We start from the raw sequence: 27,180 nt of genomic DNA, 5'->3' as shown, positions 1-27,180 counted from the left end.
TCAGACGTCCCCTCCAGTGCTGACATCATCAGCCTCCTCTGCGAACACCGAAAGGGCACGGCTTTGCTTTTTGCTGAAGTTCTCAGTCTGGAAACTCGATGTTTGAATTGAGAGGGCGATTTGGGAGCATGGAGGGAAATCTACTCCTCTGCTGCACTCAATTCACAAGGGCAAAACCTCACAAGATACACACACTCTGTTCAAATACTCAGAGTGCTGGTGAAAAGTGACCATATCTGAATTCTCAATATTTGAATAACCGTCTCAAAGCACATCCGAGTCCAGCCTGCAGACTGGTGTCAAACGTCAGGGTAGGGTGGAATAAAAGTGGCTTGTTAATGTTCGATTACGCAGTCGGCTTTAACATGGCCTATTGTATGCGGCTCTCACTCACAGCTCGTGAAACTGTCATGTTGTCAGTCAAAGCCAGGATCTGGAGAGTGCCACTGTGGAGAGAGTGCTCTTTAATGACAGTGTGCTAGTGTAACAAAGCCCGGTTAACGCCATTACGCCGCCAGCACTGCTTCATAACATCCCTGCCATAATGGCGCTCGTTTTAAACTCTGTTTTACGAGCTGCAATTAACTTTACCCAGATCACCCAGATTTTTTTTTTTTACTTCCAGGTGTTGGGGAAAGGAAATGACACATTCCTTTACTGTGAGCCAGAATGCCAGGCCAGGGGCAACAAGGCAGGTTTCTGGTCCTGGGACATCAGGGGCTTGTTCTGGGTCCAAAACTGGATCTGGTCAGCTCTGATGGAATGACCAGAGTCATACACACCACCACTGGACAGAAATGAAACAAATGGATCTTTTATCAGTGTCCAGGGCTGGCTTAGAGCTTCTAGCAGGGTCTGCTTGTAATCTGTCCAGTCTGGGGGGTGCAAATGAGTGGGGCAAGAAGGGTCGTACGCCACTCTGAGTGGACTACACTCTTGTGCTAACAGAACACAGCTGCTTTTCATTCACGCTGAGTTTACGGAGATAAGAGCACTCACTCGATCTGCCAACGCTGTGTGGAGATTAGTTTGCACATGTGCAAGTTCTGTTAAATACACAACGAGGGACACAACTAAAGCGTTACTTGCTCATCTGTTTACACTCTTAATGCTTCTAATATAGGGTAAAAAGGTTTTAACTTACTGAAATGCAAATTATGGTATGAAACTGAAAATGCTGCATGCACTTGGTTGAAATCCAAATTATTTGTAAGAACTGTTTTTTATTTTATTAAATAATATAAGCAAATTGTAAGACTTTTTATTTAAAGATTTACCTCAACCAATTAAATAACTACATTTTATTAACAGTGGACGAGTTGAAAGGTAACAGCACAGCAGCACTATTGCAGGCAATAGGAACAAGTCTACTATACTGTACATAGAAATGCCTGGTTAGTACATTTTTAAGAGAATTTTGCTTTTCTGGTAAGCATGTGAGGTTCATGCATAGATAAATATATGTTTACATGAGTGGAAAATCTGCAGAGTGAATATTGACCTATTTTGAACTTTGTTGCAGGTGCCCTGCTGCTCTTGAGCTTTGGTAAGTGATGTAACGAACCGCCCTCATGTAGACTATAAAATGAATGGATTTCATAGTGCAGTGCTTTCCGTATCCGTCATGAAAGCTGCTCCACACCTGCAGTGACTATGGTAGGAGGAAGAGTGAAACCAGTGCACTGAACAATGCGACACAGCATAGCTTCTTATGGGCTCATATTTTCAGCTGACAAAAATTATCAGTGCATATTTAGTCTAATTGCAGGGATTTAGACCAAACTTTGAGTGCGCACATTATGTAATAATAATATTAATAATAATAATAATAATAATAATAATAATAATAAAAGATAAATCTCCTTAAAATGCAGCTTTGACAGTAAATTGATCTTGTTGGGATTAAGTATTATCTGTAAAACTATAAAAATTGAATATTTTAAAAACATTAAGGCTGATTTATACTTCTGCATCAAGCACACGCGTATGGTCCAGCATAGCCTTCACGCAGTCACAAAACCCTCGCTGTGGCTGAAGTCGACGCTAACGTGAACCTCAAAAAATGTAACTACACGTCACAACTACGTATAGCGCAAACTCTGTGATTGGTCGGTTTGATACTGGTGATGAGTGTGGGCAGTGCTGAGAGTTGTGAGCCAGATGGAGCGAGTGTTTACAAGCGTCGAGTCTCGTGAAGGAGCTCCAAATGAAAACTTTTTTGTGTTTGCCTTCTAGTTAATGTTGTTGCATGTCCGCTGGTTCCTGCCTCTGAATGAGCGAGTTTTAGCTACTTGTAGTTTTCAGAAAAAACTACCCGCAAAGAAACTCGACACAAAGGAACATAGAAACCTACTGCCCGCTAGCGTTTTGGAAGTGTTATTGTAGAGCAACACAAACAGCACGCAGAACTATAAATGCAAAACTACACGCAAGGCAGGTGCCGTAAGTCACGTCGATCACTCGACGCAGAAGTATAAATCAGCCTTTAGTCTGATTACCTCAATACTATTTTTAATACTTATATCACTTTAGTGTTACTACAGCAATGCCATGATAAATGCTGCTGATTTGTGGACTAAAATGCTTTCTAGCTAGATCAATGATGCAATGTTTCTGCAGTCTTCCAGATCAGTGCTGATGGGAATGACAGCTTGGATTTCTTTAGGTTTAAAGTGGTTAAAATCCCTGAGACTTTTGTGGCTGCTGAAATAATGTGCTTTTCATGCGACCTTACAACACTGTTCAGTGGTTAATATGAGAAATAGATAAAACAGCAAACGTGCCAAAAGCAGAACGAAAAAAACCCTACTTGTTTGTGCCATGAATCATATTTCTCATTCAGAAAAGAATGACAACTCTAACAAAATTCAGTCCCACGGGCATGAAAAAAAAAAAGGTTGCAAAATGTAACTGTTTAATGACAGTCTAGAGCCCTCATATGTGCCTTACGAGCCTTATAAGAGAAACAAATCTGAAAAATAAGGATGCTTAATCAGGACCATCAATCAGTTTGCTGATTGAACGGATGATTTGATGTTTCCTGACGCAAGACCTTTAACCTGTCCGCATTTATCCGCATTTCCTCCCTCCACCACATCTGTTCTCAAGAACTCAACTTGTGGTCTACAAATAATGAACTTTTGTCCTGCGGTGTTTCATCTACTTGATCTTTCATCATAGTGCCTTCGTTACCTGATCATGAAAAGAAAGAGTAAAAAAAAACTCTGTGGCTCAACGCTGAATACCAGAATCTACATGGACGGTTGTATTGTGAGACGACTGGATGTGAAACTGCAGTATGTAGTTGATGTCGACTGCTGTTTCTTTGTAGGACTTTGATGCCCGCTGATTGTAATGTCTTTGAAGTAACCCTCTGCTGCACAGGCCTATTCTCGGTAAGAGCTGTAGGTAACTGTGTGTTTTACATTGTATTAGCTCCGTGTTTAAACTGAATCCATATGGGTCAGTTATGTGTGTGTGTGTGTCTCTTGTACCCAAGAGAACAGGGAAGCGAGAATGAGTGCTTTGGTATGGAATAGTTATTTTTGACTGGCCACATATTTTTGTATTCGGAGCAGGCGCTCGTGCTCTGCAGGAATAAAAAATATATATACACAATAAAATAATCTAACATAATGAAGACATTATGACACTATGAAGAAACATTTAAAATATATGAACAACATTTGAAAACATGCACTGTTGTGTGTTATTTTATACAAAAAAGCTCTTAATCTTATCAGTAGATTTCAAAATAAAATACAATAAAGTAATACAATAAAGTAACAAAAAATCAAGGATTTCCAAGTGGTTTCAATTTAAAATAAAATAAAATAAAATAAAATAAAATAAAATAAAATAAAATAAAATAAAATAAAATAAAATAAAATAAAATAAAATAAAATAAAATTAAAAATAAATAAAATAAAATAAAATAAAATAAATAAAATAAAATAAAATAAAATAAAATAAAACAAAATTAAATTAAATTAAATTAAATTAAATACCTATCATATATTTGTCACTTGGTGTGTGTTACTTTAATGTTATATTTTTAGGAGCTGGTGAAATTGTTATAATTATTATTGTTGTCTTGATAATAATTCCATTAATTATTCATTTATTCATTTACATTCCCATTTAGTTATTTTTTGCATGCATTTATATATATTTATTTACTTGAATGTTTAATAATAACCTTTATTTAACCAGGTAAGTCAATTGAGAACCAGTTCTCGTTTACAATGACAACCTGGCCAAAGGCAACATAAAAAGCAGATACGAAGCAGCAGTGAAACAATAGAATAACAATTTCACAAATGCAGAAAATAACATATAAAACCAAGGAAAAACTAACAAGCTCAGTAATCTTGTACTATTAACTGAATTGAATTTTTAAAGGATGATAGTGGAATAAAAGTGTTGAGCTTTAAGGTCTGCTGCAGATGATTCCAAGCATCTTTGGGTATAGCAACTTTGGGTATACAAAGGTTAATAAAATGACTAGAGAACAGATTTCGACATGTTTTCTGAATGTTAAAAAGTGACTGTAAATATACTGGAGTTATAGTGGAGATCTCCCAATAAGAGTTTTGTAAATGAACAGAAACCAAAGAATTTGTCGACATGATTCAAGAGAAAGCCAATTCAATAAAAAATACAGTTGACAGTGATGCGTCTTAAATGGGGCACCAGTAACAAAACGAATCGCTGCATGGTAAATAACATCCAGTTTGTGAAGGAGGGTTTTTGAAGCTGATCTGGAAATTAACTAATTCAACCAACACAATTTAGCCATGTTTTATCAGTAACATGAATCTAAGTATATCTATATAAAACAGAAGTAGTATGTGATAGCAATAGAATGAGGAACAAAAGTCAAAAAGCATTTGTAAATGTTTCTCATGAAGACAAAATTACTTTAATCAAATTAAAGTCATGAAAAGGCTTTTTAAAAAAGTAAAGAAAGAGTGTGACTATATTTTTTCTAACATGGGAAAAGAAGATGTCAAAACACTTTTTAGCTGATTAATAAAACTATTTAAATAACTGTTTTTTTTTCCCCCATTTCACTATTTGCCAGAGACCATTCATTTTCCTGCAGGGTACTGTGTTTTCTCAGCCCTCATCAAACTGATAGTAACTGCCTTTGAATCCTAGACATGGCATTATTATTAGAACTGATCCTCTTTTTTCAGGTGGTGAAATAAATGTAAATATTTGCATTTTAACAATGACTGTGTGAGCAGACCTGGAGATAATGAGGTGTATGGAAATGACAGGCTTGACATGAGTAGACAAACCAATAATTGAACTGAATATAGAACATGAACACACGAGATGACATTTCATTCTCCAGCATCCATTTTTTCCATTTCTATTAAATGTTTGCATGCTGCCTGTGTGTGCAAATCACATACTTTTCAAGTTGACTATCATACCAAATCCAAACCCCTAAATTTATACACACACACACATACACACTCACACAATAGAGCAATACGTTCTGTGACAACGTTTGATTTTAAATTGGGAATAAATGTCATCAGTAGTTTGTAGAACAAGACAAACTTTATAAAATCTAGAATTAAACAAAAAGTGCTTCAGGGGTAATTGATGTGTCAGTGGGATTCATAAAGATATACATAAAATCAGCAGTCCAAGGTACTAGAAAAGTGCTTTTTTTTTTAACTATTTTCAAGTATTGCTCTGGACTACTTATAATTTTTTTTGTAAAACACATTGTTTTATTTAAATACATAACTATAAATATTAAATCAAGAAAGTGGTCTGTCATGATATCATTTCTTTTTTCATACAATATATTGCACCAAAATATATTGCAATAAACAATATTATTGTCATTTTAAGACCATTTTATACCACTCATTATATAATGCCAGAACGACAATATAATAGTATCAAAATGCGAGTACACTCCTCCAAACAACACATAATATCTTATTCTTAATAATATTTAATTTATTTTTAGTCATTGTAACAATTAGGCACTGGAATCAAAATATCAAAACTCATTTCCTAAATAATAACATAAAATGTTAACAAACAAGTGCAAGGTAAAAAGTAGGGATGTCCAGATCCGATCATGTGATCAGAAATCAGGGCCGATCACGCGGTTTCAGACTCCATCGGAATCTGACGTTACCTCTCGATCAGGACTCGACTATGTATATATATATTCTCATTATGTTTAACACATCTATAGTTATGCGGTGGCACAGAGTTAGACCTCTTTCTTAACTCACACAGAAACAGCAATGCGTGCAGCATGACATCACTTTGCATTGTTGCAGAGATGCCATTGGTTAAATGCCCGCAAAGTAGAACACAGAAGCAGCTTGAATCGGAAAGCGTGAGTATGTCTGTGGTCTGAAGGTATTATAAAGTTTATGATGACAATATTGATATATAGCAAAAATGAGATATGTAAACTTGGGAAAGCCTGCCGGGTATTTTAAATTGAGGAGCTATTTGTTTTTATATTAGTTTTTTTTTTTTACTGTTAAACTAAAGTCCAAATGTGAAGAATTGATGTTATTTATTACATGATAGCTGAAGCTACCTCACAGAAGTGATCTGTTTGTTAACAGAGTTGTAGAATGTTAAAATCAGATGAATTAAATAAAAAATAATAGAACAACCTGGATCTGTTTCTTTGCTCTTCTTCAGTCCTTTTTATGAATGATAGAAGTATCAGATCGGGTTTCGGTATCGGCAGATAATCAAAATCAAATGACTCGGACTTGAGGGCAAAAAAACCTGATTGGGACATCCCCAGTACAAGGTAACTGAGGCTGTGATATCTGTTAGACATCATAGTAATTTATAGTAAATACTATAGTGTTTTTTAACCAAACTTGAACAGACACCACAACTATAGAGAAGTTGTGCAATCAGCTAAATGTTGCTAGAACTGGTTTTTAAGTATGGGTGACATTTTTGGCATCACCAAAAATGATTGATGTCATGTCCATGTGTTGTGCAATAAATCGATATATTGATTATTGTGACGGGCCTAGTGGTTTAGTCATAAATCCAGGAAGTGGTCTAGTCATATATTTGTTTACCTTGAATACATCTTGGTGCTCCCAATATTTAAATAATCATATTTTAAATGATAAATATTAAAAAAAGTATTTTAAATGACAACAGTATTCATTGCCATTTTGAAGACATGTTTTCAGTAGATAAGAAGTGAGAGAGGTGTGTGGAAATGACAGACCTGACAAGTAGAGGACAAACTAATAATTGAGCTGAATATAGAACATGAGTCAGGAGATGGCATATGCCATTTCCATTCCGCAGCATACATATCCTTTCTAATAAAGTCTTTGAATGCTGTCTGTGTGCTCAAAATACACTTATTTTTTAACTTTACTACTGTACCTATTCCAACCTGCATTCACACACACACACACACTGAAAGAACTAAAGCCACAGGGCCCTTAGGAAGTGCAGTGTTTCTCAGTAAACACACTCTCTGTTATGTGAGCGATAAGGGTGTTTGAGTGAGCTCCTGATAGCTCATCCCTCTTACAAAACAGACACACACGCTGTTGTTACACTGCCGAGGTGAGTTCATGACCCTCAAGGGAAAACAATGCGTCTCGGTTTAGCCTCCGGAGATGCCACAAAACCGTGGCCATTCAGCCATGGCATGGGATGAAATCAAACTGCAGGCATTCTTTCATGTCTTATTTTTATTTCTTTTAAGTTTTTTTTTTTCTCAGAAGAGTTAAACAATAGCTACCTCTACGAGTGGATAGATCGTAGATCGTATCGAGCCGGAAGGCAAAAGTTTGTTTTCCAAAAATGTGTCGACTACTGCTGGCTTTGCTAAACAACTGGAGCACTGCAGGAAATGTGCCTGGAGGAAACAGAAACTGAGGTACTGGAAGACATGAGCGGAGTATGTGAAGATTTGTTTTCATTGCTTTCACAAGGTGTGTTCGTATAAATAATCTAAGAAACAATGCCAAATAAAGTTTGTCTTGCTTTTGAAATGAATATTACTGTCAGTGCAGTGCTTTTCATACAATTTATAATATTACATTTGATATTTTTACATATGCTTATATATACACTTCAGTACCTGGCAAAAGTCTTGTCGGCTATCCAAGTTTTAGGAACAACAAATAATATCTTGACTTCTAGTAGACAATTTGGTATCAGAAGTGGTTTATATGAAAGGCAAATACCTCTAGATTATGCTTATTTTACCAAAATAAAATATGATTATGCCTTGACTTTTAATTATTTAATTAGGACAGTAAGGTCTGACTTTGCTTATGACTCAATAACTAATATCAATAACTTCATAAAGTCATCAAGAATGGCAAAGAAAGCATTCTTGCAGGACTCCCAGAGCTCAATAATGTTCATATCTGGTGGCTGGGCTGGCCAATCCTGAAGCACCTTGCCCTTCTTTGCTTTCAGGAATTTTGATGTGGAGGTTAAAGTATGACAAGGAGTGCTATCCTGCTGACGAATTTGCCCTCTCCTGTGGTTTGTAATGTAATGGGCAGCACACATATCTAGATACCTTAGACTGTTGATGTTGCCATCCACTCTGCAAATCTCTTGCACACCCCTATACTGTAACCCCAAACCATGAATTTTCCTTCACCAAACTTGACTGATTATTTTGAATCTTGGGTCCATGCGGGTTCCAATAGGTCTTCTGCAGTATTTGTGATGATTGGGATGCAGTTCAACAGATGATTGATTGGACAAATCTACCTTCTGCCACTTTCCCAAATGATCAACTAGTTATAACTATTATATGTTGCTCTTACAACTGGGATCGAGGACAAGACTTTTGTCAGGTAGTGTATATAGTAATGTACAGTATTATACAATACAATAATTTAATATTACATTTCTAATATATTTTTTCCTATTTCTGCATTTGTAATTTACATTTACACTTGAACATTACTATGTGGTAAATGCACATTTTATTTACTACAGAAGAGTTTACCTTAGTTTACCTCTAATTCTCTGACTTATTATTTTTATGGTTTAATGTCACGTTAGTAAACGGTTTAAGAAACAACGATCATAGATTTCGATGTTCCTGGCACAGATAGAAAAAGAATAATCAAAACAAATGTCATAATGAATATTAATAAAAACATTGAGATATCTTTAAACACACAGACATAAATATCTCTTTTGTGGTTTTCTCACGAAATCACCTGTCACCATTGAATTATGAGAATCTTTTCAGTTTAATCATTCGTCATGCTTCTATGAGCGCCGTGCTGTTTAACAAGTCTATGAGGCTTATTTATGTGCCATGCACATCAGCGGTCTGGCTCAAAGTAGTTTGGTGCAATCGTTGCGCAATGGAGTTCCTTTCCCCTGCAATCTTTCCCAACAGCCCGTTCCCATCTCCAGCACCTCATATCTTTCTGCGTCAAGTCTCTTAACTAAACCATTGATATCAGTAACTTTGCAAGCACCAGAGGACAACAGCTACGGTGGCCCACACAACCCCAAAGCACTTTAAACTGAATGAAACAACAGCAGCACTTTTAAATTCATACATGCACTCTGCCGCAACATGAATGTCATAACCCTCATGTAAGTAACTCTTTTTATAATATAAAACACACTTGGCCTTTTTCTGCACTCAAGCTTAGAAATGTTCTCTCTCTGCAGAAGTATTCAGCTCCTGGTAAAACATAGTTGTTCTAGCAACTTTCCCTAAGATATTCATCTCTCTATAGCCCATTTAATCACGCGCCCAATTAAAGCGGCCCTGTCTGAAGAAGCATTAGTCTGCTAAGGAGGAAGTAGGATGCGCTAAACTACATATACCAGATACATTAAGACACTCCTAAGATAAAGGCTCTAGTTTTCATCTAATTGCTTATTAAGCACTTTTATAAAGTTTACCTGAAGGTAATTAGATAAGGTTTTAAATTGAAACATGCTCCAGTGTGTTTGGATATGATGCTTATTAGTACACAATTTCGCATGCTGTAATTTTAACATTTACATTTGTGTGTGTATGTGTGTGTGTATGTGTGTGTGTGTGTGTGTGTGTGTGTTTATCTTCACATTCTCCATGGAGGAATTTCCGTCCCCTGAACTGCGGATTGACTAAGCCGGTTAAGATAGTTACAGGATTTGCATTATTGTTGACACATTTTTCTTAATCTCATTAAGCTGACGCCTATGACCCTCTTTATATATAAAGCGAGGAGAGGATGTGGACACTTCACTCCAGCAAGCAGAAAATCACTCCCAGAGGTCTCTATCACCTCTGATGATTCAGCAAAACAGCGACACAGACTACCGGTGCTTATGGCAATGCAAGTAATAGAAAAGAGTGCTTGAGAATGTCCTGACACGATAAATCTGGCTTGACCGCTGGTCGCTGCTGCTGAGGAAAATTTGGTGGATTTACAAGCCAGACACACACGCATACAAAAAGTAAGCTCTTGACCCAAAGCAAATAGGTCTCTGCGAGCATTCGAGTGAGGCATTCCAAACAGGACAAAAAGGAAATGTGTCAGGACAGAAAAGTTCCTGTCATTTATTTTTTGATGTAGCATCACAGGCTCTTAAAAATGGGGTTGAGTTGAGACGCCAGTTCTAGAAGTTTCTCTCTCCCTCAGTCGGGTATGTGGACTAATGGCAGCACAACTGCTTCCTTGATCACAGCAGGGCAAACACCATCATATCTGCTTTGCAATTTTTGATTAAAGCACCCAACATAATGAAATAACCCAAATCAAAAATGGAGGCACATTAAAACCTCAGTCGGGAGCGATGCTAACGAGACCCTGAATCGTCAGTTGAGGTCTTTGGTTATTTTTTCCCATAGTCATGGCTCTCCCCCCTTTTCCCTGAACCCCCTGTAGTGTGCAGATGTGTGTGTGTGTGTGTGTGTGTGAGAGAGAGAATGTATGTGTGTGTGTGTGAGAGACAGAGAAGCTTCAAACAAGCTCAAAATCAAAAACAGATCCAGACAGAGGAGCAGGTGTCATACGATGGCAAGATGACTGCAAATGACAGAGGAGGCACAGCATTTCGGATCCAAAGCTTTTGTGTTGTAGTTTAAAATGTTGATCTAAATAGAGATCAGGATTATGAAGGATCCTAAAAAAACATTTTGTTTCAATTTTTTTTAAATGAGTTATTTCATATACTTTTTTAACCCTTTAAACCCTTTTGTATCCCTTAAATTGTGGCGACTAAATGTTCCCACACCTAGCAATATCAGTAAATTTTGACCATGTGGGGACATTTTTGGCCTTTGTGAGGAAAACAGCTCCTAAATCACACAGAATAAAATATTTTGAATATGTAAAATATGTGAAATGTGGGGGCAGTACGGTGGTGCAGTGGGTAGCTCCGGTTTCCCCCACAGTCTAAAGAATTGAATAAACTAAAATTGGACGAAGTGTATGAGTGTGTGAGTGTGAATGTGTATGAGTGTGAATGTGTGTAGCTGGAAGGGCGTCCGTTGCATTAAACATTTGCTGGATAAGTTGGCAGTTCATTCCGCTGTGGCGGCTCCTGATATAATAAAGGGACTAAGTCGAAAAGAAATCTAATGAATGAATGAATGTGAAATGTGATAATAATTGATGATAAATGTGTGCGTGTATGTACAAAATCCTTTAGTCACACTTTATTAAAACTCTTACTAATAATAAACTATGACGTTTGCCTCAAACTCATAATTTGCTGTTTATTAATAGTTAATAGAAGTAGTAGTTAGGTTTAGATATTAGGCAGGATTAGTGATGTAGAATAAGATCATGCAGAATATGTACTTTATTGAAAAGTACTTATAAAAAGTCATCAGTAATTAGACAGTAAATAGTGGGAATTGCTATTTAATCTAAAATGTTACAAAACATTTATTTGAAACAAAGTTTTTGCAGCATAATACACAATGTTCAAATGTATTACGCTGAAAAAAAAATATGAACAACAAACAAACAAACAAATTAAACTTGGTAATGTTTAACTTAATTGGTTTGTTTAAATTCAGCCCAAAATAAATTGTTTACAACCACTTAATGTAAAAATGTTTAAATGTGTAAATCCAAGGGATTATCTTTGAACAATTTTTTTCTTTGTGTACTTTATTTTTTTAGTAAGTATATTTATACAGCAAGTATAAATTAAACTGATCAAACATATTTATCCAAAAATGTTTAACAATGATATAAATAATAATTGTTTTCTTTAGCACTAAATCAGCACATTAGAAGGAAATTAGGATTATCTTGACTTTAAAGGAATTTAAAATTTCTGGACAAAACACTGGACAAATATCAAAATTCACCTTTGCCAAGACAATAATAAATTCAACAAATTCGACTGTAAAAATGTTTATAGTAAAAATGAAAAAGAACAAAATCTTTGAAATCTGATATGACATTTTAAATTATTATGCTTTAAAAGGAAATTTATCTTTCTTTGCCCTAGTGTGAACACTGAATTGAGTGTGTGTGTGTGTTTGTGTGTCTTTCTCTCTCTCCTTTCATTCCTTCCCTCCGGGGGAGTGAGCAGGTGTCCAGTGACCCAGGAAGAGGGAGACACGGGTGGGCATGCGGTGAAGCGCATCCCTGGCTCAAATGTCCCCTGGAGACAGAGGACAAAATATCCCTCCTTTGTTAGCGGTCCTCTCTCGCTCGCCCTCTCCTTTCCTCGCTCCCTCTCCCTTCTTTATGCTGCAGCAGGACACATTGTGCTCAGGTGTTTCTACCGACCCCTTCTCCATTACAGGATATTAAGTCCAAAGAGTGAGAGCAGGCAGAAACGGCTGCTCTCTATGCCGAGCCGAGGGTGTCTCTATGCGCGCACCTCTCTCAGTGTACTCTCTAATAGAGTTTAAGGGTGAACTTGGAAATGTGGGACCAGAATTGAGATCCTTTCACTAGAACCGTGTCTGACAGAGCTACACACACCTCTTTCACTTTCCACTCTTGGCTTCTGGTTGACGAATCCCGCTTTTTCCCCCAAATGGAATTAACCTCTGTTGCGTTTGAAGTCAAAGGTAGTGTCGCGATAGTCTGCGCAAACACAATCAAGCTCTGAGGCGACAAGCTGAAAATTCTCGAAAGCCACAAATGACTCCATCTTGAATTCGGTAGGAAAAAAGGTATAAAAGAAAAAAAAAAAAGCCAAACACCGTGTCAGTCACTTGGACACACTTTCTTCCATGGTGACGCCAGGCACATATAAACAGGAAATATTTTGGTATGGCTGGAGAGAGCTTTTTTCAACATTCATGTCAAGAGGCACTGACTTGGGAGGTTACAGTAGCTGAGGTTAAAACGGAAATAAACTTTTAAAGGAGTGAAGTGAAACAAACAAAGGACAGAAAGAAAATACTTTTCTTCTAGTGGATTCACTAAAACTGTCTGCAGCTGTCTCTACTTAGGAAATAAAGCCACGACAACGGCAACATATGCCACAATTCAATCAGACAATTAAGGGAAAAACCCACACACACTTATGTTATGTGTTAGCAAATAAATAAATAAATAAATTCAAAACAAATGCTCTGAAAAGTAGAGCTCTGCTTAGAGAGAAGGTTTTAAACATAATAGGCAGTTATAGAAAAAGGCAGCCCAGTGGAGGATATAAAAGTCACCAAATTATTAATGTTAATAATGATAAAATAGTCTATATTATATTGTAATAATAATAATGCATTACAAGTAACGCGGGTTACGTAATAATATTACTTTGCTATGTAGTAAAGTAACACATTACTTTTCAAAATTAAGTAAAAATATTTGAGTTATTTTTTTTAAATGTAGTGTAGTTCATTCACATTCATTCATTTAATTTTCAAATATAAATTGCTGAATTAAAATGATTGTAGTTTTGTTGTATTCCGCACGCACGCAACAAGAGAATGCAGAAACAGATAGAAAGGAAGATGGCAGAGCCTTACATTTCTTTGTGGAAATATTGTCCTTATTTTGAACACATGGAAGAAAAGGAAAAGAGGATTATCTGAATGGACAGTAATTTTACTTTTTAATAAGACAAGGAGTTCCAAAGTAACTAACACATTGCTTTAAACTGTAATTAATCTGTATATACGGCATGTACAGCTCTGGGCTCAGGAAGTTCCCCAATGATAACTGTTTCCTACTTTAAGTTTTAATGTTTTTTTTTTATGTAAATGAAGGTTGTACAGTGTGTTGTTCATTGTAAAGCTCATCTGTTTAAAAAACAAAAAACAAAAAAAAAACATGCAAGTTCTGAAAGAGATCAAGCCTTAGCCAGGTCAAAAAAAGTAACGCAAAAGTAACTCAAAAGTAACGTAATGCATTACTTACCTTAAAAAGCAACTAAGTAATGCAACTAGTTACTTTTTTGGGGAGTAACTCAATATTGTAATGTATTAACTTTCCCCAATATTATTATTATAATTATAATTATAATAATAATAATAATTATTATTATTATTTTAATAATAATAATAATAATAATAATAATAATAAGAATAATAATATTAATAATAATAATATTAATAATAATAATAATAAGTTTGTGCTTCATTCCACTGTGGCGACTCCTGATTAAGAAGCCGAAAAGAAAATGAATAATAATAATAATAATAATAATAATAATAATATTTATATGATGCTTCCTCATAAATTCAGGTAAATCACTAGAGTTTTCGAATCTAAATGAAAATCAAATGCTAATGAAATCAAAAAGTTGGTTGCTTTGTTTTATATTAAATCATTTTAATTCCTCTCCAGGCCCTTGTGGAACTAAGTACTATGGCACTCTTAATACGAACCCTGGGATTAGAATATTTTATATCTGTCTAACTTTAAACACTATTTCTTTCTTTTACATTTGATATGCATCAGAGATCTAAACAGACACACAGGGATTCCTTTACAAAAAAAAGCCTTCATTAAGGAAAGTGAAAATATAATATGCTCCAGTTGGAAGAGTGCATTCATCGCTCTGGTCATCAGAGATATGAGAGTCACCCCACACATTCATCTCATAATGGAAGCAAATATAACAATCCTACACACTCAGCGCTTTGCTTCCCTTAATTAAGCCAAAAGGTGTTAATGAAAGTGATTAGATAAGGTCTTCTTAAAGGTTATTTACACACAACACCTGTTAGTCCGAGGAATATTAATAAATGAGAAGAAGTGACAGGAGAGTACGTGAAGGAGGAAAGAAAATGAACGATTCAGCTCTTCGCTCATATTTCCGTTAAAATGCCTGTCCTTTAGCTCACCGTCAGCAGCTTTAATTCTCAATTCAATTCAAGAAAAAAAACTGGAGGGAAAAACACTCCTCCGTTTCATTCTCGATTGGACCTGAAAAGAACAACAAGAAAGCAATCTGGGATTTTAGTGTGAATAAAACTCTAATGAAAAAAGTATGTGAGGCCGTGGTGACATGTCCCGCTCTGGGAGAGTGGCAGCGGAAGTGTGGCGTTGAGGCCCAGAGGAAGCCTGTCACCTGAGCATTCTTTGAACCATCACAGCTGCTTTGTGGGAATGAACGACAGCACCAAAGAAACAGAATGAGAAAGAGAGAGAGAGAGAGAGAGAGAGAGAGAGAGAGAGAGAGAGGGAGATCGAGGCTCCCATCACTTCTCCAGGTTTCAAGCATGATCAAATTTGCACTTCAAACCGCTGGGGCCTGTTAACCAGCCATTGTGTGTGTTCGCTCATGCGAGTGGAGCATTCCAGCGATGGCTAGGTAAGGTCTCCTAGCGCCTGACACAAAGGCAGACCTTTGATTGGGCCACTGGAGGGTCCCCTCAGGCCCCGGCGGAAGCAGTGGTATGGGCGTAAAGAGAAAGAGAGCATGCAGATGTATTGACTTTACTCTGCTAGCTATAGACTCTCTGGCCGGTGATGGACAAAGTCAAAAGAGTCGGAAAATTGTTGTGCAAGAGAAGTGTGCATAATCTACCAGTTTTTTATTTATATCCTATGTTGGAAAATCCACCTTAATTTTTGGATTCAAGCTAGTTATTTGAACATCAACCTAACATGCCTAACATTTGAAGATTTAGAAGCAGTAGGTTTAAGGTAATCTAGCAGCAGTGTAAAAAATAGTGAGTTTTATTTTAGTGTAGCGGCACTCTAAATAAATTGTTTGGTTATGTTTTGTTTGTTTTTCAAACCCTACCCATCCTGCTGGATTAAGCCTATTATGTCAATCTGTTGAGTTATTTTTCCCATGGCTGGGTAGTTATTGGTGTTTGTGCTGGGTTATTGGCTGGATGTGTGCATAAGCTATAAATATTTTCATTTATAGGGAATCTGAGTTGGAAAATTTATTGTAAGTTTTGGCACATGGCAGCAGGTACAAGCAGGGGATTTGATCATGAACTGCTTCCAAAAACAACAACGACAAAAAAACGAAATGAAAAACAAAAAGAAAAGAAATAAATTATGGAATATGTTTGTTTTTCATAATTGCTCTTTGTAATTGACGGTTTTATATTCAGAGCTTGTTCATCCTGAATAATGCTGTAATAAAAATAAATGAATTAATACAAACCTTTTTTTAAGATGACAGTCCTGTCATACAGAGATTCCAATTATTAAACAAAAGTATATGAACTAATTCTGATTAAAAAACTGGCAAAAGTTGTAAAAATATGAATGAACAGAAGAATAAATAGAAAAAAAATAAGGTAAGAGTCTTTTTGGAATCAGATCGTGATGTCCCTGAAGATTACCACCCCTGGTTGAAATAACCCAGCATTTTTAGAATGCTTATAAATAATATTTGATTAATTGATAAATAATAGTTGAATGATTATTATTCAACTGCTTTTGTTTTATATTTGCTCTCATTTATCAATAAATGTTCAAGTTTCTAGTAATTCTTTGTGATTTTTTACATTTCCAACCGATTTTGTGTTCATTTGGTGTTCGTTTTTTTTCTTCTTCACTTTTTTTAAAAATAGTTCTGTTAAATATAGTAACCCAGCATGTTGGGTAAAACATTTCCTACACAATCAGATTGGTTAAAATAACCCAGCATGTGTCCTGTCTAATATTTACCCAGCACTGAGCTTCCAATCGGGCTGTTTCTAATGCTACCATTTCTTACAGTGAGCTTGCACCTTTGCTTCTTAGACCAACTGGAAACCGTCCAGATTAAGCAGGATTTTCCAACATGATAGAGGAAATAAAATGCTTTTATTCTGTTCAAGCTGGCTGAATCTGGACTAAAAGGCTGCATGTGGCCCTAGCGTGGCTCCACTTACCGTTCTCACTGTCTGATTTGTTCTCATGCTCGGTGTCAGTCAGGGTCAGGGCTGAGTTCGAGCGGCTGGACAAGCAGGAGTTGCGGCCAGATTTCACACCCCTGCCCCAGAGGCGCATGGCACGTTCCGGTGACATCACCCCCTCATTCTCAGTGTCCACATCTGAGCCTGCGCCAACGGAGTAGCCACGGTGGGGGAGGCCCATCTCTGCACAGAAGGCCAAGCCACGACGTGTGGCTGGTTCACATATTCCCAGCTGCCTCAGGTTGAAGTTTTGTCCTGCAAAAGGAACAGAGAACAAACTGAGAATATAACATGTTATCTACACAAGGAACAATCTACATATGTGAACACAAATTGCATTGGTAAGTACCAAACTGAAGTTGAGTTCAATAAAAGAATGAGTTATTTTGTTTCTATTTCAAAGGAAATGAGTAAAAAGTGAATATATTATTCTGTTTGATAGATTGAAGACATTAATACTTTTATTCAGAATTGATGAAACAAACTGATCACAAATAAAAAAGAAAACTACATAGGATATCGTTTTCAAAAATATACTTCCGTTTGAACTGCCTAATATGTACTGTAGGGAACCCTGAAATACAGATGGTAGTTTCCACAAAAAATATTTCAAAGAAATAAAACTGTATTCCACTCTGATTGTCAACTCCGATTTCTTCAGTGCCAAATCAGCATAATACACACATTTCTGAGGAATCATACAGCACTGAAGACTGGAGTAAATGATGCTGAAAATACAGTTTTGTATCACAAGAATAATTTTTAAATGTATAGAGAAACTAGTTTTTAAAAATGTAATAATATAGTTAATATCATGTGACATACAGTTTATCATAGTTATTGAAAGAACTGTCATATTCCCAATTGAAATGAAGGAAAAAAAAAGTATTGTCAATCATTAGGAAAAATATCAACCTAAAGGTATGCAAGTACATAATTAATTGGGAATATGAATGATTGAATGAATTAATAAATGCATTAATTAAATACCATCATTATTATTATTATTTTAAAATGATGCTTCTTCATAAATTCAGGTTAACCATAATACCAGCCACAAATGTTACACATTACAAAATACAACATGACTATCGGGGCGGCGTGGCAGCGCAGTGGGTACTGCTGTCGCTTCACAGCAAGAAGGTCCCTGGTTCGAGCCTCGGCTGGGTCAGTTGGCATTTCTGTGTGGAGTTTGCATGTTCTCCCCGTGTTGGCGTGGGTTTCCTCAGGTTTCCCCCACAGTCCAAAGACATGCGCTATAGGTGAACTGGGTAAGCTAAATTGTCCATAGTGTGTGTGTGTGTGAGAGAATGAAAGTGTATGGGTGTTTCCCAGTGATGGGTTGCAGCTGGAAGGGCATCCGCTGCCTAAAACATGTGCTGGATAAGTTGGTGGTTCATTCTGCTGTGGGAACCCCTGATTAATAAAGGGTCTAAGCCAAAAAGAAAATGAATGAACATAACTATCATACACCAAAAGACAAATAAACACAAATTTATAAATATATTACATGTTTTAACATGTGTGCATTACAATGATTTTCACTATAATTTATCAATCAGTATAATTATATTTTAACATATTACCTCTAAACAATCATACTAAAATGCAATCTTAAACACAGTTCACACGCACACACACACACACTTACAATGCAGCACGCATTTCAAACACAGTAAGACGTATTCCACATGCCCTAGTTAAGCAGAGGAAACAATCAATCAAACAGACACTAAAAAGAACTCATTTAATGTTCTATTTTGAAGTCTGACTGCTGTTTTCTGCGATTATGTCTGCCAAGTGCACTTTTAGTATCAAGAGAATGACAAATAAACGAGAATTCAGTAATTCCCAGGACACTAGAAGCTCCTTTCCAAAACACACACAGGCCACTGTAAATATACTATACGAGCACAAGAACAGTCAGGCTTTTTTTTCTTACTGGAGGGACTAAGAAAAGCCTAAGAGGGCTCAATATCACTCGCAGGCTGGACGTCATGGTAAGTGCTTCTCATTGTGAGAGTCTTTCTCATATGTGTGTGTGCGTGTGGGAGTTCAGGTATTCTTTGTTGGCCTGTTCTTTGGGGTGGGAAGAGCCCATAGAGTGTTGGTAAAACACAAGCTGACAGGTAAATGGGCCTTGCTGGCATCTGGGGAGCCATTTGGGGAGTGTCGAGCTCTGAAAAAAATCCACGGCTCCAAAGAAAGGGAAAGAGAAAAGAAAAATAAAGCTGTAAATTGATAGTGCAATCTATCTTTTTTTTCTTATTTGTTCCTTTTTTTCTTTTGGCATGGGAGATTGTATCAACTGACCCAAAAGTCAGACAGAAAGGAAAGCTTCTGTAAACACACACACACACTACATGGAAAGGCAAGCTAACACCCCATGTGTGGAACAAAGAGACTATCAAGTCTCATCAGACAGTCAAATATCCGCAGACTTAGCAGTCTGTTCCCCGAAGACCCACAATGCACTGCAAATGTGAGTCCTGATCGGTTTTTGGAACCACAGATATAAAACCAAGTTACCAGAATTTCTCTCTCCTAAAGCATTGATATGCTTGGCTCCCTCTGATCAAATAAATGAATATCTGGCACACAAACACTAGGTGGCATTTTTTTTCTGTCAATTTTATCACATGAATAAATTAGCTTAAAATATAACACAACATATAAATATAAAATTATACAAATATCGTAGCAAAAAAAATATAAACTGCATATACAAATTATTTGTGAAATAAATTGCTTAAGGGAATGGAGGAATTTTTATTTTATTCTGTAAACTACTGATGATACTGTATGTCTTCCAAATTTAAAACTAACAAAACAATATTTTGGTTATTTACTTGTTTTTAGACGGCTCATAATTCTAAGACAATACCAATTTCTTAACTTTAATGGAGTAAAGCAGAATTAAAAATCACAAACAATGAAAACATGTTATTCTGACATAAAAAATTATAATTAAAATAATTTATTAGAATTTTTAAAATAAATATTTTCATTATATATATATATATATATATATATATATATATATATATATATATATATATATATATATATATATATATATATATATATACACACACATTATCGGCAAAAAGTTTGGGGTCATGTTTCTTTTTTTTTTAATAAAATTATTCTGTTCATCAAGGTGGCATTTATTAAATGTAAAAAAAGAGATGAATTGTTAAATATTTATTTATTACTTATTGTATGTAGTTTCAAATGAAATTATTACTTCAGTCATTATTGCTTTTATTACTATTACCATCAATAATAACACTATTAATAATAATAGTAATAATAATTGTAATTAATATTAGAGTGATTTCTGAAGGATCATGTGACTCAGAGTAATGAAGCTGAAAATTCATCTTTAAAATGACTGGAATAAATTCTTAAATTATAAACTACTTTTGAGCAGTTATTTTATAGTGCAATAACATTTCACAATTTGACAATTTGTACTGTATTTTTGATGAAATAAATGCAGCCTTGGTGAGTGGGAAAAGCTTATTTTAAAACATTTAAAAATTATACTGACCCCAAACTTTTGACCGGTAATGTATATGGTATATTTTCTCTGAAAAATACTCAGTGCATGATCTGATTCTAATCTGAACTTATCTAAAATTCTCTCTCCAGAATGACTGACTTGTATACTACTATAATTCCCTCACTGACTAACAAACTAAAGATTGATTTGGGATTTTATGCCAAAAAATGAATTAAAAACACATAAAATATAACTCGTTTCTAGAACAAAATATATGGCACATTTATGCATACTGTTTTAAAGCAGCTTTTTAGAAAATCCCAATGTTGATCTTTATAATATGCTCATGCTACAGCTGAATTAAGCAAAGTAAGGCTGCACGATAATACAGTTCAAATTTTGGTAACTTAATAATAATTAATTAAGTATTAGCAAATAGAGAATTCATTATGTGTTACGCATTAACTCTACATTAATAAACATTAGTAAGTAGTTTATAACTGCAGCTACAAATGCTGTATTCTTGACTTATAACCACATTTATAATGTGCTTAATAATTGTTCTTTCATACTTTGTTAATTATTTATTTTTCATTACTAAATAAAGCATTGCATTATTTACAAACCAGTTATTTAAGCATGGTTGTTTTTTAAGATCATTCAGAATGAGTTAGTAATTGATTAATAAACTATTACAATTAACATTTACTCTTACTATTCAGGCATATACTAATATTTAACTTGTATGTTAATAAATACTTTATTAACTCAACTTCATCTAGTTTTGTGAGCTAATCTAAAGTGAGGACTATTTATGCTTTATAAATCCCTTATAAATGACAATTAAAGGCTTAGTTAAATTCTAAACCGCAAAAAAGAACATAAACAGCATTATTAATTTCTATTCATTTGAAGATACCCAAATGAAACTGTATCAAATGAAAAATAAATCTTTGCAATCTTAACTAAAATGAAATTAATGTGCAGTTTAAACATTGCATCCTATTATATTGTTAAATTATTATACTGTTGTTGTTTTATCCAATTTTATGTCGTATTTTAACACTCCTGTTATTACTCGATTAGATAAGATTGCAAAGATAATTGTTCATTTGATACTGAGCCTTTAGTTGTCATTTATAAGGAATTTATAAAGCATAAATAGCCCTCAATTTAGATTAGGTCACAAAACTGCACAACGTTGAGTTCATAAACCATTTATTAACATACATAGTAACCATTATTATATGCCTAAATAATCAGATAAATAAATGTTTACTTCAATAGTTTGTTAATAATTTACTAACTCGTTCTGAATGATCTTAAAAACCTCCAACTACTCCTAAATACAAATGATAATGCAATACTTAATTTAGTGATGAAAAATCAACCAGTTACAAATCATGAAAGTACAATTATTAAGCACATTATGAATTTGGTTATAAGTCAAGAATACAGCATTTGAAGCCGTATTTATTAACTGCTTAATAACGTCTATTAATGTAGAGTTAATGCTTAACAAATAATGAATTCACTAGATGCTAAAGCTTAATAAATGATTCATAGTGTGTAGTTATTATAGTGCTACCCAAATTTTTGATTAAACTGTTTCCAAAGCAATGTCCATTTGTTATTCTGACATTTAAAAAGGTTTTAAATTAAAACATTGTATAAGAAATTTTGAAAGAAATGTTATCAAATATATGCATTGCATATTTCTCCTGAAAAATACTCATTCTGACCTGAACTTATCTAAAATTATCTCTCTAGAATGACTGACTTGCATATTACTATAATTCCCTCACAGACTAACAAACTAAACATTTTAGTCTGGGTTTTATGCCAATAAATTAATTAAAAACACATGAAAATATAAACAAGTTTCTAGAACAAAATGTAACAAAATGAATTAACAGATGAATGGCAAATTTATGCATATTGTTTTTAAAGCAGCATTTCAGAAAATCATAATGTTTTTTTTTGTACGTAATATCCTCATGCTGTGGTTGAACTTAGCAAAGTAGAGCTGTCTCTAAAACAATGTACAAGCAGTTTTCTGAAAATTATATGTTACTTTATGCTAGCAAAACATTTGCACATGATTTGTCTCGAGGAAAATGTGAGCAAGCAAACAACTTACAGAAAGCAAAATGATAAAGTACAACAGAAATCTAAATTGGAAGAAACAAGGCACTTTTATAAGAAGATCTATTATCTTCCAACTGGTACATAAATATATATAAATATATTGTTTTAATACAGAAACAAACTGAAGCATTTTTGCTGAGGACGGTGGGCAGTCACTTGACTAATTATTATCCTGTAGCACCACGTATGTTCCCTGGCAGCCCTAGTTGTGCTAAGTGAGCTTGAAAATGAGCTTGAAAAATCTGTTTCGCAGTGAGACTGATGATGTTTTCTCTGTGCACCTTCTACATGGATTTTGGAAGGATGCAGATAAACGGCAGCAATTAGCCGTGAGAGGGAACACCACAGCAACACGTCTAAACAGCCAGTTACACGCTCTTTAAAAATGTTTTAATGAACTGACTGCAGTCTCTTGGGCTGCGCAAAGTCTCAAACTGAGAGGAAAACCACTACTGTAATGAAGGATTATTTATATGTGCGTCAAGCCGGCACAGCCAGACTCACAATAAGCATTGCATTTTCTGTAATCAAAACTGTCATATTGTTTATTCTTAAACAAAGTGTGCACCATGTTTAGGTGCTATAATGATAATTAAAAAAAGCATCACTTCTAGCAGGCAGCAGTCTTCAGTTGTCCAATCATCATTAGATAATTTTGCAATTAAAATCTAATTACTTTTCCTGTGAAATGACTGAGCTTGAAGTTTATGAGTAGGTGTCATTTCAGACAAACTGAACGCAAAAAAAAAAGAGACTGCAAGGGGAAACGTGAAAGAGACATGAAAATGCAATAGTGTGTTAGCAGTCAGACCAATACTCTCAGCACTTTAAATTTGAATGATTTCATGCATGTCTTCGGGCTGTTAATATCTGACTTCAAAGGCAAGATGACCAACACTAAGAACTTTAAGTTGAGTCATATTGAAATATATATTAGAAATTAAATTATCAAATTACTCTGTGTAATTGAAGTGCAAAACATATTAATATAAAGTACTGCATGTTAATATAAGATCAATTTAATTGATAGTAATAACACTGATGTAGTGACTGCAATAATAAACATTTTAGAATTAATTGAAACTGCAAAAACTAACATGGATATTTTTATCCTTGGTACATTCATGAAAACTGAATGCAATATGACATTCAGTACATGCAAATAACAATCAATGACCATAAATATTAAACAAAATGATCTGCTGCCAGGCTAAAATGTGCAAAATAATTTATGTTGTTGTTATTTTAAATTAAGCAAATTGAAACCAAAATAATCATTTCTTTAAACACATGTATAAATAAAAAAATGTAAATCTAAACAAAACTAAATCAACTAAACTGAAAACAAAACAATTCAAGTTAAGTCGTTTAAAAATAATAAAACTCATTATTTTACAGATCATTAAATCCAAAATTGAAAATCTTCACGTTGAACAACGTGAAAGGACTTTCAACTTAGCAGCCGCTACGGCTTATAATTCATTTCCCGTTCTTTTTGTCTGGATCCAATGATTCCCAAACTCTGTATTCTGTAGAATTAGTCCGTGGAGCAGACTGCATTCCATGGAGGGAGCTTATCTGCCATGGTGATAGGTGTGTGCAGCTCCAAAAATACTGAGGCCTGAAAAACCGCAGTGCCAGAAAAAAGGGAAAAAAATAAATAACTTCCTCAGATTTACTGAGAATCATATGAATGGCTCAATAACATTGGTCTTTAAACAGATCATTTATTTAGTCATTTGCAGGCAGATCCTAATCAGTTTTCGTGGTTCAGAATGTTTTGAAAAAGATGTCCGAAATGTTTTTGAATGCATTTTGTTATATACAGAAGCTAAAGAAAAACTACTTTTTTATTTTAATTTGATACTAAATTAAATCAACTACATTAATTTGATTAAATTAAATCAACTACATCTACCATGCAAGCACTCTGAAGTAAATGTCTGATACTGTTAAAAATGAAAGCTAATAATGTTTTGACGTTTAAGTGACTACAATTATTTGAAGCTATAGAATTTCATGTTAAAACAATCACTGCACATTTTATTAGGATGACGATAAAAATGGAAAGAAATGGAAAAGAAAACCATTGATCCCCTGCATTAACAGGAATTAATAAGGGCTATTAACGACAGAAATAATCGGGGGTTCCACCGAAGTTCAATTAAAATCATATAAATTCCAAATGAACACCAATTAGTGTAGATGAAATTGTACAGGATAAGATAATTGAGCAATTACGGCTTTTCTGCTCAAATATTTATGAAGTGTTAATTTGAGTTTGAAAGCAATCAATGAACTGGTAATGACCTTTATGGAACTTTGTAATGGAACCGAGCAGCGGCACTTCCCAGCGAGGCCGCATTATTTCAGATCTCAGTAATTCCAATCTGCCATTGTTGTGTAATGGCTAATTAACAATTTCAGTTCGCCTGCCTGGTCCTTTCTATGCCACAAATTAATTATCTAGGTACAGCTTATTTTTTGCAGTGGTCTAAAGGCTAAAAATATATCACTCGGGAGGAATTAGTTTCATGACGAACGCTGTTGCGTGCCAAGGTTAGGGCTTGAGACTGGGTTAGGTGACGTCTGCGGCGGGGTGATTATGGCAGAGTGTTGAAGACCGTGTTGAGGCCGGAGTGCAGTCTCTCAAGAGCTCAACGGTGTCTGCACTACATCTCTCTCTCTCTCTTTCTCTCTGTGATAGAGTGGGCTATCCTGCATAATGGTTGGAGGCAGGCTGCTCCTTTACCCCCTGCTGTAATCTGGTGTCACTTCCTGTGCTTTCTAAAATAAACACACTCAACAGACAGAGCCTCTAGCACTCCAGTGACTGATAACAGCTAGACTGACCTTCAGCTTAACACAACACTTGCGTTAAGGGCACACAAACACTCGGATCTAACCTCTACAGCAATACAGACATCACAACACCTATGGAGAAAAAAAAAAAAAATGACCCAAATCTACATTTGTGCTCAAAACTCACCTTTCCTGGTGCATATATTGATGAAGCCGTACATGCACAAGAAACGAAAAGAAAGCAACTCAATGAATGCGAGGGAGTTTCTAAAATAGCGGCTGTGTGAATGCTAGCGGACCCTCTGTGCTCATAATTAGTAATAAAACTGTGGCCGGGCAGGGCACACTGCAAACTTCAGAGCAGTGCAATAATGCTGTTTATGTTTTTTATGGTACCATTCATTACTGCCGATGGGACACATGGGCATATGTTCTAAGGGAAACTTCGGATGTGAAAATGAGAGGCTGGGTTGAGGGGGTTTTGGTTGCGCTAATCTGAAGGAAATGCCTTATTTCTTCGCTCTGTCGACTAGACAAGTAGCAGAACAAATTTGGGGTCCACAAATCTGTCTAATTTGTTTTTGAATCTGCTTCATTTTTCAATCAAAAGTAAGTAAATGTTTTTCTCAAAGAAAGCGCTCGGTTGTGCCAAACCAAACTTAATTTCCTCTAATTATGTGTAATTATGGTTGTGCATCCCATATATTATTAGCTGAGTGCGATCCGTCCAAGAGCGCATTCTTGGCGAGTTTTTACGCACATGTTATTTCCAGTTTGTGTCATGTGAACTGTGGACTGGGTGAAGTCATGGGCGACTCACCTTGGCGGCTATACTCGTCTGCCTCTCGGTGGACCATCTCTTTGACGTGGCCTCCGTAAAGCAGGCGTGAGGAGTCGTGGTCGAAGGCCTTGAGCGTCTCGCTGGAGCTGTAGGACTTCTGGGTGGGCACGCGGCAGTCCTCGCTGTCGCCCGATGAGCCCGTGTAGCGGCGCTCTTTCTCTCTCCTGCTCTTAGTCAATGAGCAGTAGGGCCTGCGTTCTTTCACATCCATCCTGCCCGCATGACGCGGTGAAACACAACGCGGCAACCAATCGGAGCGCTTGCTCACCACAGGCTCTGCCCAACTGTGAGCTTACTGTTGTCTACCTGGAGAGTGAGAGGAGGGGATTGGAAAAGAGAGACAGAGGAAGAATTTCTTTAATAAAAAGTGTAAACTAGCGGTCACACAGCACTAGGCTGTACACTTAATCTTCACAGTATTCACAAATCCTTTCCACCTTCTGGACTGTTGGGAGATGCCGTCTTTCAGGAGACAGTGTGAGAGAGTTTCCTTCAGCGCACGTGTGTGTGTGTGTGTGTGCCATTCATTGAGAATTTTAATGATTTTTAACACACTTTCTTTCTTGCTTGTTGTTTGTTTGTTATAATTAATTAACT

The 27,180-nt window shown here is 35.5% G+C and overlaps 1 protein-coding gene across 1 annotated transcript; it reads right to left on the bottom strand.

The window, feature by feature from the left end:
• Positions 1 to 26,885, bottom strand: LOC130220329 (teneurin-3). Its single transcript, XM_056452691.1, has 4 exons — positions 26,563 to 26,885; positions 17,264 to 17,542; positions 659 to 941; positions 1 to 151 (listed from the first exon to the last, which is right to left on the bottom strand). Exons 1-4 carry the CDS (start codon positions 26,792 to 26,794, stop codon positions 1 to 3), a joined length of 945 nt encoding a protein of 314 aa, XP_056308666.1. The 5' UTR covers positions 26,795 to 26,885.
• Between the last annotated feature and the right edge of the window lie 295 nt (positions 26,886 to 27,180).

Source organism: Danio aesculapii, unplaced genomic scaffold, assembly GCF_903798145.1.
Source record: "Danio aesculapii unplaced genomic scaffold, fDanAes4.1, whole genome shotgun sequence".
Classification (NCBI taxonomy): domain Eukaryota; kingdom Metazoa; phylum Chordata; class Actinopteri; order Cypriniformes; family Danionidae; genus Danio; species Danio aesculapii.
This window is presented reverse-complemented; position numbering and strand designations above follow the sequence as displayed.